The sequence below is a fragment of the Urocitellus parryii genome, chromosome 9 (assembly GCF_045843805.1).
Source record: "Urocitellus parryii isolate mUroPar1 chromosome 9, mUroPar1.hap1, whole genome shotgun sequence".
Taxonomy (NCBI): domain Eukaryota; kingdom Metazoa; phylum Chordata; class Mammalia; order Rodentia; family Sciuridae; genus Urocitellus; species Urocitellus parryii.
The window spans coordinates 85653906-85667361 of record NC_135539.1 but is presented as its reverse complement, the minus strand read 5'-3'; the positions used below and the strand labels follow the sequence as shown (position 1 = coordinate 85667361).

Here is a 13456-nt window from a genome sequence, read left to right as displayed (position 1 = left end):
TTCTTAGTCCCCACATGTGCTCAGTTTTATGTTGCCTTCTGGGTTGAAGCACCATATTGACATCAAAGGCTCTGGCTGTTAGGAGAAAACTGTGAAGAAGGTGTGTCAGCTGAGTGTCCCTAGTCCAGAAATCTGAAGCTTCTTGAGCACCAACCTAACCCCAAGATGAGAATTCCATACCTGACCTCATGGGAGGAGTTGTAGTCAAAACACAGGTGACACTAAAAACCGTAGTGAAATAGCCTCAGGTAAGGGTGTCAGGTACACATGGAACATAAAGGCAGTTTGCATTTAGACTTGGGGCAGTCTGCATGATCTCTTGTCAGGAGTAATACTTCCAGTTCCACACACTGTAGTGAAGGGACACTCAGCCTCCGTCTTACTGCTTGCTTTAGTTCCAGTTGTCGAAATAGAGAATAAGTTAGCTAGCTTACTTTAAACTTTACTACCCAGAGCCTTCATCAACAAAATGAATGAGTCAAAGCTACATGCAACTAAGAGATACTGTGTGAGGAAGCTTGGAGTACTGTGGCTGAGCACTGGGACCTTGGCAGGTGGCCGCTCTAAGGTGACCAGTAGGTCGAGTTGTTGAGCAGAAGTTGGCTCTCCAGGGTGCTGGGTTTTGAGGATAGACAGGGAGAGTGGAGTGGCGTGTGCAGAGAGAATAGGGAGTGGATAGTCCTGGGCAGGTTCTGGAGGACCCAAATGAAGATAGGGGGGCTAGAGTGAGTCTTGGATAGTGAAATTCAAGAGAAAGGTGCTTTATCTGCTCAGGCTTATGGAACGGTGCCGTGGACTGGGTGGCTTCAACACAGACATTTCTTGCAGTTTTCCAGGCTGAAGTCCAAGGTCAAGGTGCTAGCAATGCATGTCCACTCTGAGGCCTCCCTCAGGGGCCGTCTCCTTATGTGTTTGAATGAGCTAATGAGATCACTAAGGCCACCATGATATGTGTTTGAATGAGCTAATGAGATCACTAAGGCCACCATGAGGGCCTCAGCCTCCCGACCACATCTGATTTTAACCACTCCCCACTATAGGCACTTTGGTCTGAGCTTCAGCGTGCAAAGTGGGGGGATACAGTTCAGTCAGCAGCAGCATAGTCAACTCTAAAACATTTGGGTTGGAATCCAAGTGCCAAGGAAAACCATTGGAAAGCTCAAAATAAGGTGCAATACTTCCTGCGTCCAAGTTCCCCTGTGATGTGCACGTGTTCCCAGCAGCCAGGCTACTTCTGTGTGCTCATTGGAGGTCCCTTGTACCAGGCCACGCACTGTTGTAGAGCCAACTTAGCAATGCCTGGCTGATGATGTCTTGGTGCACGGCCAGGTGGCACCAAGCTGCCGCCTTCAGGGAGCACGGGGGCCAATGCTGCAGGAGTGCTGGGACCCAGGCTGGTCATTGCCGTGGAGACTGCGCAGTAGAAAAGTCCCCGATGCTAGATTTGATTGCCTTCTTTTCTTTTCCATGACACTTGCTGTACAGGTGCATGTTGAAAACTCAGATGATCTTTGCTTACTTTTAGGCCACTTTGTGACACGGGTTTGGATGAAGCCTTGAGTTTTGGGTGCAAGTAGCTAGATTTGTCTCCTAGTGAGCTTTTGCATTAGAGCCAGGCAAGCAATCAATGGCATAGGTAAGGACTTGAAATAAAAAGAGATGAGGCTTTGCGCTTCCAGCAGATAGTCTGGAGGACTCACTCACTGTCATCCAGCACAAGACACTCCAAGTAAAAGCCTTCCCTAAGACTAGCAGCTTCTATCACCCACATGCATGCTTGCACACACCCACAGCCAAGCCCAGAGCTGACTCTTGGCCCCTCTCCTGCCTCCTGCTGTACACTCTGGAGCTGCCACTGCTTTGAAGTAAGGCCCCAAGCACCTAGCTTTCCAAGATTATCTCCCTTTCATGCTACAGCATGATGTAGTCACTGAGAAAGCATAGTCTGGAGCTGGACCAGGTTCAAAACAACTCTGCCATGTACAGAAGCTCAACTTACGATGTTACATTGAAAATATCCTAATTGAAGATTTCACTGAGTGCACCCCATCTGCTGACCACCTTGGCAGCACAGTGCCCTGCGGTACTGGTGTGACCCCTCAAGATTGTGGGGCTGGCTGGAGCTGTGCACACACAGCATAGTGAGAGGATACCACTGCATATCTCTAGCCCTGGAAAAGATGAAAGTTCAAAACAGTACCACCCTTAAGTGAAAAGGGGAGCCATCCAAAGATGGAGGTGATGTGCACGAGCCTTGTATGGCCTTGTAAGGTCAACTGAAACTCTCAGAGCCTCTGCCTCACAGGGGCACATAGTGGTGTGTGCCTGAAGTCCCACCTACTCAGGTGACTGAGGTAGGAGGATCGAAAGTTCCAGGCCAGCATCAGCAATTTAGTGAGGCCCTGTCTCAAAGTAAAAAAAATAAAAAGGGCTGGCTATGTAGCTTAGTGATAAAGTGTCCCTGCATAAAAAACAAAAAAAGGGGTCTGGGGCTTAAAAAAAAAAAATCCCTGATGTCAGGTTTCAGTTTTCATACAAATAATTAGGAAGTTGTCACAATGTTGAATCATTAATTTCCTCACTGATTTGAAATGCCACTTTAGTACTAAGTCCATGCAAGAAGTAGCTGATGGCAGCATTTGAAAGAGATGCCCACTCACCCACTGTGTTAGCCTTCTGCCACCGTGACAGACACCCAAGACAGCTCACGAGGAGAGGTTTGTTCAGGCTCGTGGTTTCAGCAGTTTCTGTCCGAATTGCTGGACTCCACTGCCTCTGGGCCTGTGGTGACCCAGTACACCATGATGGGAACAAGTGGCAGAGAAGGCTGCTGGCCTCTTGGTGGCCAGGAAGCAGAGGAGGAACTGAGGTCCCAAAGGTTCCTTTAGGGGCATATCCCCAGCAGCCTAAACCTCCTCCCACTTGGGCTCCCAGCAAAGGCTCCACCACCTGCCAGTAGCATCACAGGCTGGGGCCAGGCCTTCGGGGGAGGCTTACGGTCCAAACCATAACACCCACCCAGGCAGCTGTTGTTCTCCTTCCAGAAGACAGCAGACATGCTCTTTAGAGACCGATAATAAAAGTTGTCTGTCTGAAGACCAGGCCCCACAGTAAAAGGAAGCAATGCAAGAACATGTCCCAGCACTGAAGGTACACACCTATTGAAAGGTCTGCTAGGGAACAAGAATGAGGACTAGAAAGCACTCCACCTGACACTTCAGGACTTATACAGAAGAGATGTTAAAAACTTTTCAAGAAAGCAAGTAGTTGTTCAGGAAACGGAATGAATCTGACTTGAGAGCAACTTTAGAAACTAGAAGACCATGGAGTAATGCTTTTCAAGATCCTAAGGGGAAATTATTTCAAATCTAGGATTCTATATCCAGTTTAACTATGAGACAACCATGAGAGTAGAAAAATATTTTTAAACATTCAGGGTGTAAAATATCAATTTTCTCCACATCCGGAAAGATGGACCTAACTAAAATGGTAAACCAGTGGAAAGAGATGGTGTCTAAAGTGGGGAGTCTAACAGAAAAAGGAGAGAATTGTCCAGGTAACAGGAAAGAGATTCCAGGTTGAACCATGCAGCAGACCTAGAGCAGGTCAGAGTTTGATAACTAACTGATAAAAAATATGATCAAAGTTGAAGGTGACCTTAAAATTACTTTCTGCCCCCCATTGAAAGGTGACATTAAAATTACTTTCTGCCCCACATTTAATGCTTCCACACAATGGTGGGAGGATGAAGGGAAACAGGTGGGGGAAGAGTCCTGCTTTCCATCACGGCCCAGCTGAACTCAGAAGGAGGCAGGTGTCTGAGGGAGACCCTGAGAGTGCTGCTAAGCCAACAGAGGGGCTGTTCCAAAGTAACTGGAAAAAGCAAAATTATAGTTTATCACTGTGGTTGAAGACCAAACCATCATAGGAAAACAAAAGCAAACAGAAACCCCTCCAGTAAGGTACAGCTATACCATTGGTGTGAGGTAATGTCTTAGAAATACTGAATTGTATGGGCTGGGGTTGTGGCTCAGTGGCAGAACCCTTGCCTCACACTTGATCCTCAGCACCACATAAAAATAAATAAAATACATGTCCCGTGCAAGTGAGTGAGAAAATCCTGGGGCCCTGTCTACCAACAGAGTGGGGCGAAGAGACACCTGCGAGCGCGGGAGGGAGGAAGCTCGATCCCCAAAGAAAAGAACGAGCAGGCAGAACCCGAGTGTGCGGGGGGGGGGGGGGGGGGCGCCGCTTTGCTCCGGGCCATGGTGCAGGCGGAGCTCTGGGCGATCCCCAGGTGAGGGCAGCGGCTCCGCCCGGGCTTTCCACCGCGGCAGAACCGGGTAGATGAGGGGTGGGGAAGAAAGGATGCTGCCCGCACTGCTCCGTGGTAGCACCCTCAGCGGCCGAAGTTGCATCAGGAGCAGCAGAAAGCACAACGCCGGCCGAGGAGGCGGCTCGAGCTGTTGGTAAAGTCGCCTAACAGCTCGTTCTCTGTAGTATGCGAGTTAACAAAACAACCACAGAACAGGGCTCCGTATTAAGATCTCCTTTGAGCTTTTTTTCCTCGCTACGCGGATCTGGTTTATGCGAAAACATGCCTTGCACGTGTACCTGGAGGAACTGGAGACAGTGGATTCGACCTTTAGCTGTGGTCATCTACCTGGTGTCCATAGTCGTTGCGGTTCCCCTATGCGTGTGGGAATTACAGAAACTGGAGGTTGGAATACACACCAAGGCTTGGTTTATTGCTGGAATCTTTTTGCTGTTGACCATACCTATATCGCTGTGGGTGATACTGCAACACCTAGTGCATTATACACAACCTGAACTACAAAAACCAATAATAAGGATTCTTTGGATGGTACCCATATACAGTTTAGATAGTTGGATAGCTTTAAAATATCCCAGCATTGCAATATATGTGGATACCTGCAGAGAATGCTATGAAGCTTATGTCATTTACAACTTTATGGGATTCCTTACTAATTATTTAACTAACCGATATCCAAATCTGGTATTAATCCTTGAAGCCAAAGATCAGCAGAAACATTTTCCACCTTTATGTTGCTGTCCACCATGGCCTATGGGAGAAGTATTGCTATTTAGGTGCAAACTGGGTGTACTGCAGTACACAGTTGTCAGACCATTCACCACCATCGTTGCTTTAATCTGTGAGCTGCTTGGTATATATGATGAAGGAAACTTCAGCTTTTCAAATGCATGGACTTATTTGGTTATAATAAATAACATGTCACAATTGTTTGCCATGTATTGTCTCCTGCTGTTTTATAAAGTTCTAAAGGAAGAACTGAGTCCTATCCAACCTGTTGGCAAATTTCTTTGTGTAAAGCTGGTGGTTTTTGTTTCTTTTTGGCAAGCAGTAGTTATTGCTTTGTTGGTAAAAGTTGGCCTTATTTCTGAAAAGCATACATGGGAATGGCAAACTGTAGAAGCCGTGGCCACAGGACTCCAGGACTTTATTATCTGTATTGAGATGTTCCTTGCTGCTATTGCTCATCACTACACATTCTCATATAAACCATATGTCCAAGAAGCAGAAGAGGGCTCATGCTTTGATTCCTTTCTGGCCATGTGGGATGTTTCAGATATCAGAGATGACATTTCTGAACAAGTAAGACATGTTGGACGGACAGTCAGGGGACATCCTAGGAAAAAATTTTTTCCTGAGGATCAAGATCAAAATGAACACACAAGCTTGTTATCATCATCATCACAAGATGCAATTTCTGTTGCCTCTTCTATGCCACCTTCACCCAAGGGTTTGGACACACTGTGACTCCACAGACTACACCTACTACAGCTAAGATAAATGAGGAAATACTTAAAGATGCTACAGAAGAGAAAAAAGAGGCTTTAGATAAATCCGTGCACTCCTGAACAGTGTGCAAAAGCAAACTGCTACAACCATGTTATTCTATTACCTGGTATCCCTTGGCTCAGGATTTTGTGCTTGGGACAAGCCATAAATGATGGAAAATTTCAACATAAACACAGGGGAAAACCAGGTACAACTACTGGATTTATACATGTTGAGTTTTGTATATATCACAAAATAATCAGTCTAAATTTCCTAGACTTAGACTTGATTTCTGAACATTAGAACATCACATACTCAAATGGTAGAAAATGACTACAGCTAAAATGCTCCTGATGTTACACTGCATTATCAAGAGGATGGACCTAAATGAGGAAAATTTCAAAAAAATCAGTGCTTCCTACTACTGCTGCATGAATATAATGCTCTGGACAGAAAGCATAAATTCAGAAATATGAATTAGTGGAACTTAATCATGTGCCATATAAGCTTACCTAACAATTATTTCTCTACTTCCCAACTGAATGTCTTTCAATAAAGAAGAGTTTATCATTTAAAAAATAAATAAATAAATAAATAAAATAAAAATATTTTTAAAATACTGAATTGTAGGGCTGGGGCTATAGCTCAGTTGGTAGAGTGCTTGCCTCACATGCACAAGGCCCTGAGTTCAATCCCCAGCAACACACACACACACACACACACACAAACCTGAATTGTAGCTGGGTGTACATGCTTTTAATCTATGTAGCTTGAGAAGCTGAGGCGAGGAGGATCTTAGTTCAAAGCCAGTCTCAGCAATTTAGCTAGGTGCCAAGTAACTCAGTGAGACCCTGTCTCTAAATAAAATACCAAAAGGACTGGGGATATGGCAGAGTTGCTCAATGGTTAGTGCCCCTAGATTCACTTCCCAGTACCCCCACTCCACCCCACCAAAAAAATACTGAATTGTAGCTAGGTGTGGTGGTACATGCCTATGATCCCAGTAGCTCAGGAGCTGAGGCAGGAGAATGGGAAATTCAAAACCAATCTAGGCAACTTGGCAAGATCCTGTCTCAAAAATTAAAAGGGCTGGGATATAGCTCAGTGGTAAAGTGGCCCTGGGTTTGATCCCCAGTATCAAAAAACAAAACTGAATTGTTATGTGAATGAAAGCAAGATGCTGAGCTGCATGCACAGTATAATCCAATTTTAGGGAAAATACATGTGGAACTCTTATACCAAGGGTCACCTCCTCTTGGAAGTGGGGTTTCTGGACACACGTGGATCTCTTACCAAGGGCCACCTCTTGGGAGTGGGTTTCTGGAGGCTTTGTCAGGAATGCCGGCTTTGAGTCCTACACCGTACGCTTATACCAGGACCCCATGAGAATTTCCCACTCAGAATTACACTGCTCCCTCCCTCAGTGTCCCCCTGCACACAGCTGAGCGTCTCTTTCCCAGTCTTTAGGGCCCTCTCCACCCTCAGTCTTCACAAAGCCTAGCATTCAATTCTTTTAAATGTGGGTATCCTCACTGTCTGCAAATTATTTTATTATTTATTTATTTATGGTACTGGACATTGAAGCCAGAAGCACTATACCATGAGCTATACCCGGAGCCTTTTTTATTTGAGACAAGATCTCACTAAGTTGTGCAGGCTAGCTTTGAACTTGCCATCCTCCTATCTCAGCTCCCCAAGTTGCTGGGATTACCAGTGTGTTCCACTACATCTGTCTTGCATTTTACTTTAAAAAAGTAGAACCTTATAATTTAGTTCCTACATCTTGTAGCCTATGTTACACTTTCTTCATTCAAGAATGTGCAGATAGCATAAAACTTACTTTTTAGAGTAAATTCACATTTTGTACAGGTGAAACTTCCCACAAGGGAATCCTAAAATGTTTAGATCCAATTTATTCACAACTCTGACAGCAGAATGTTTATTTAAATTAGCTAACAGCTTTCAGTCCTCCCTACATAAATAACAGAAAATAAGAACAACAAAGAATAGTTAAAAGAACATATTAAATCCCAATTAAAGAAAAATGCAAATAACATTGTATTATCAATTTTATCCAGTGTAGGCATATTTTAAGCTTTATTTTATAAAACACTTAAGATTTTCTAATATCACAGCATATCAAAAGCAAAATGCACACACGGATTTTATACTACATGTAAAGTCCCAGATTTCCAATCCTGGGTAAGATGCCAAGTTGAAGATACATACACTGATAATTAAACTATAGATAGTGTTTTGTATAAAAATAAGTGAGTTTTTAACACCTACATGAAAAGAGGCTTTAATCAAAAGAGACTTAATTCCAAGGGTATCTTTTTCCCAACAATTAATTCAATCAAGTCTGTGATCCCAAGCTCAGTGACAGGTATGCTCAAAGCACACAAGAGATGGTAGTCCACAGTGGTGCATCTTTGTATCTACCATATTTCTGGACAATCTCTAAATTCATTCAATTTTTAGAACTTATTTTGAAATCTAATGAAACCAAAGAACAGGGGCGCTCTGACTGCACTCTGAGGAATACAATCTGAATTATTCTGTCTGGGCACAAAGGTGCATTACCACCCTAGTGGTTTTAGTCTACCTCCCATGCCAGTTGATTCACAGAAGCATACTTCCTCCAGCTACAATTCAGATTAAGGAGCCCACAGACTTTTGCAAAAGAAAATTCTGAAATTCCAGCTTTAAAAAGCAGATAGTTCTATGAAGAAGGAACCATTTATGTATGAGAATACACATTCACGATTCATACCATAAATTTCCATTTCAAAAGTATTTTACAGACCCAGAGTCACAGGTTTACATAGAATGTTTTATACTATATGTCAGATAAATGACACAGAATAATCATAATAATCACAAAATTTTATAAAATTCAAGTTTCCAGTGATGTTTAAAAAAGAAGTTATATCTGTTCAGCTGATATATCCAGTTATGGTTATCTAGAAAATCCCAAGTTATGTGAAAAAAAAAAAAAACTAAGAGACAACCCTGATACTTTCCGGCCTTTTAAATATGGATAGCTAAAAACTGTGCTGTTTTGGCTTTTGAGCTATTAGGTCAAGGAGTGTTATAGCTCTGAGCTACTCTTCAGATCATGTTTAGGTTTCACACAATCTTCAGCCTTGACACCACCATTTATCCAGATAAAAGAATGACCTATAGAAGTCATGGGCATGAGAAACACGACTTGGGGACAAAAATCACAATTAGAAGCTAGGGGAAAAAAAATGAATCTCAGCAAACACAATTTCTCTGAAATAGGAGAAGTGTTATATATATGAATATATATGTCAACACACCACAGAAGCATTTCTTTAGTTTTTTTGTTTTACTAAACAATCTGAAGTAAGCATTATAATCTGAGGTCCTTTAACTGGGTGTGGTGGTACACACCTGTAAATCCCAGTGTCTTGGGAGGCTAAGACAGAGTGGCAAGTTCAAGGCCAGCCTCAGCAACTTAGTGAAACACTATCTCAAAATAAAAGGGGCTGGGGATGTAGCTCAGTGATTAAGTGCCTCCCCGTTAAAAGGCAGGGAGGGGGTGAATCTGAGGGCCTTTAAAAAACAAAGGCCATAGGGCTGGGGATGTGGCTCAAGCGGTAGCTCGATCGCCAGGCATGCATGCGGCCCAGGTTTGATCCTCTGCACCGCATACAAAGATGTTTATCTGCCAAAAACTAAAAAATAAATATTAAAATTTTCTCTCTCTTAAAAAAAAGGCCATAAACACAAAACAAGAAAATGCAGTTCGAAATAAGAATTGTAATGCATTCCACTGTCATATATATATAAATAAAGAAAGAAGAAAAGTAATAGCCTCCAAAAAAATTTAAAAAAAGAAAATGCAGTGCGGATCATTCTGAAGTTACACAGGGTCTCTTTTCCCTGTGCTTTGGGCATATCCAATCTCAACTTTGATCTCTACTTTTTTACAAAAAACAGAATTAAAAAAAAAAATAATCTGTGCCAGGCACGGTGGTGCACACCTATAATCCTATCAGCTCAGGAGGCTGAGAAAGGAAGAATTCAAAGCCAGCCTTAGCAAAAGTGAGGTGCTACGCAACTCAGTGAGACCCTGACTCTAAACAAAATACAAACAGGGCTGGGGATGTGGCTCAATGGTCGAGTGCCCCTGAGTTCAATCCCTGGTACAAAAAGGAAAAAAAAAACCTGTATTGTCAGATTTTTTTCCTTTTGGTATGGGGGACTGAACCCACAGATGCTTTACCACTGACCCCATCCCCAGCATTTGTATTTTTTAAGATAGGTCTCACTAAATTACCCAGGCTTGGAATCCTCCTGCCTCAGTCTCCCAAAACACTGAAATTACAGGTATGCACCACCTTACCTTGCTAAATAAATATCTTGGTGGAAACTTTTCCATTTGCCTGAACACGGAGCCACTCTGTAAGCTACACTGAAGGAGTGGGAAGTCTCAAGTCACTGAATGCTGCCAGGTTCCTCAGTGTGTGTTTTGTTGTTATTAGTACTTTATTTAATATGACAAAAGACAAAAAAGCTTCAGCTGGAATTTCACACAATCCAAAATGTGTTGAAAAAAATTTTTTAACATGGTCTTTTAGATTTCCAAGTAAATGCTCCCCAACAAAATATTATAAAGCTGCTAGTCAGCAACTCAAATTAATCAGCTTTCAAATTACAAACTTGGGAGTGTCCAAATGTTTTTTATGAATCTGCTTCTGGTACCCTGTAAGGATGGAAGTGTCTGACACCCACACATGAGCTAGTTCCAAGAAAGAAGTCTTGTGACTAAAATTTTCTCTAAAACTAACTTCCCGACTCCTTTCTTTCCCCAAAATTGTTCATTACAGTTTAAAAAGGAGAAGTGCATGAGGCAGGGTGTTTTATATGGCACTGTACCCTTTAAAAAACCTAATATTCTGGTGAACTGGAATACTTCCCAACATCCTTGAACTCTGTCTTTACAGATCTTGTTTCTCCATGCTGCATAATGTACAGAGTGTTTTAATTCAAAAGACAAGCTGAAGTACTACAGCAACCATACATTCATCAGCTGATCCAGGGGATCGAAAGCTGTTAGCTAATGAATACATTCATTAAGGAATTACCATAATTTAAAAGGAAAGCATGGTATATGTTTTTCTAGTCTTTTTCTCATTTGTGCTTCAATTAGCATATGTTCTTTCTTCTTTTGATTTAGCCTAAGAGGTACCTTCATTTTTACACTGAGACCATAAGGAATACGATAATGTAACTTAACATAAATATAAATGACACACAAGCCACATTTAAGTATCACAAAACAGAATCCTCAGACCACGGAAGTTGTGCTCTCGGGGTTCACCCGGATGAGTCTGGATGTGCTCCTCAGGTCTTGGAGCTGCTTAGCAGGTTTCCCCACACCTTCTTCAAACCTCTTCTCCACCACAGGGAGGACTGTTTCGTACAGAAAGGACGCATTCTGTCTGATAAATGCCTTCTTCTCTGGATCCTGCTCACACCGCAGACTGTAATCCACATGCTGCACGGCAACCAGGATGACTTCCACCAGGCTCTCCAGGAGGACCATGTGCAGTTCTGGGAAGTACAGCTTCAGCGCCTCCTCTAGGAACCCCATGGTCTGCTTGGTGAAGGCCACCACTGTGTAGCTCAGGTTCACCCAGCAGTCGTCGCCGGTGTACTGCTCGAAATTACTGACCCCACAGCTTCTCATCTCCTCCTTGAGCTTCCCCAGAGCCTCAGGGGTCATCAGGTTCATCCTCCTCCACATCTCCTCAGAGTTTCGGTGCTTGGTGGCTTCGATGATGATCTCCTTGTAGCTGTGTAAGGCCCCCTGGATGTCTCTCACCAGCAGGGCATGGATGATGAAGGTGAGGTCCAGTCCGATGTCCCCGAGCTGCTGGCAGTGCTCCTTGGCCACCTTCACACACTCTGCAGCTGTGGAGAGGCTCTCCTTGCTGTCAAACACCTGCTTGCTGAAAGCATCCACGAACATGCCCATGGCTGACCTTGCCCAGACCACAAAGGCAGAGTAGCAGCCACTATCAGTGCCTGCAAAGTCTGTCTCGAACTCCTTCGCTGTCTCAAGAAGGCTGGTAAAGAAGACATGGCACAGCTTGTGAATGTAGAGCAGAGTGGCTCCTTCAATGCGAAGCTGGCGTATGGCAGTGTGCACCGCTGCTGCCCTGTTCCTCAGAAACAGCTCACAGGCTTTGGTGCACTGGCCAAGGCGGATCAGCTGAGAAACTGCCCTGCGAGTGGCCTTGGGACCACCTCTCAGTGACCGATCTGGGGAAAGCTCAAATACCAGCACCTCAGTTAACTGTCGAACCCGTTCGTCCACCTTGGCCCTGAGTTCTTTCACAGGAGGTGGGCTGGGCTTATCTTCCAGATAGTGGTTCAATTTGTCCAGCAGGTCCACTGCGCCCTCGAAGTCCCTCTGGGCAATACAGACATCCAGGTCTTCCGGCAACTCCTGGATCCACTCCATTGAGAGGTCCACCTTCTCCTCCTCCACCTCAGGAAGCGCTGGTTCTTCCTCATCGTCCTCCTCGAACGGGTTGCCAGCCTTGGGGGTTGCCTGCGGTGGCCCTCGAGGGGCAGCGGCGGCCTCCTGTTCCCGCCGTCTCTTCTCACCTAGGGCCCTTTTGGTCTCCTCCAACACTTCCAGCCATTCGCGCTTGATCTTGGCGTTTTCCGCCTGAAATATGCGGCTCTCGGGGAACATAAGTAGCTTGAACATGTCCTTCATGGGCGGGTTGTCCTTCACGTTGACCACAGCAAGACCGTCCAGCGGATACAGCGCGTTGTAGCGGTACATGCCGCGCCGCTGCGGCAGCCAGGTGGCCACGAGCAGACAGTCGTTCATAAGGAAGCCGTGCACGCGCTGCAGCTGTGCCATGTGGTCCGCCTCGTACTCCACCAGGTCCCCGTTGTACACCAGGTACTGCCCCGCCTCCAGCAGGTGCCTGCAGCCCTCCACCTTCTCCAGCAGCGTAGTGAGCGTGCGCTGCTTGCCCTCCTCGCCCGCGCCCTCGCGTGAGGCGCCCGCGGGCCCCGGCAGGAAGCCGGCCGGGCCGCGCCGGCGGTCCCGGGCCCCCGCGCCCGCCGTGTCCTCGGCCGCGGCGGCGGTGCCCGCGGCGGCGGCGGGCAGCAGCGCGAGAGGGATGCTCTCCAGGCTGCTCTTTTGCTCCGTCAGCAGGTGGCTGAGCTGATACATCTCGCTCTCCAGATAGGAGATCTCGCGCGCCGTCTCGATGAACTGCCGGTAGTTCTGATAGACGTTGCGCTTCAGGTTCTGCGCCGTCTCCTCCGCCAGCGCCTGGACCCGCTGCCTGTGCTCCTGCAGGTCGCGGTCGCCGTCCGACTGCTGCGACAGCTGCTTCACGTACAGCCGCGCCTCGAAGCCCCCCGACTCCAGCTGCCGCCGCAGGCGGCTGGCCCCGCTGTCCGACATGGTCGCTGCTCTCCCGCGTCGGCAGCCCGCAGTCTCCACCACTGGCCGCCGCCGCCACCGGGCCCCACCCGACCGCGGCCAAGCCTTGCAGCCAAGAGAGCGGGCGGGCCCGAGCCGAAGGCGCCTGCGCCGAGCCCTGCGCCCCGCATTGCGCCTGCGCGGGAGCCGATCGA

At 45.9% G+C, this 13456-nt stretch overlaps 1 protein-coding gene across 1 annotated transcript; it reads right to left on the bottom strand.

The window, feature by feature from the left end:
* Positions 1 to 7795: 7795 nt before the first annotated feature.
* Positions 7796 to 13396, bottom strand: Exoc8 (exocyst complex component 8). The gene has a single exon (XM_026412432.2). The coding sequence runs from the start codon at positions 13281 to 13283 to the stop codon at positions 11139 to 11141; it is 2145 nt and encodes a 714-aa protein (XP_026268217.1). The 5' UTR covers positions 13284 to 13396; the 3' UTR covers positions 7796 to 11138.
* Between the last annotated feature and the right edge of the window lie 60 nt (positions 13397 to 13456).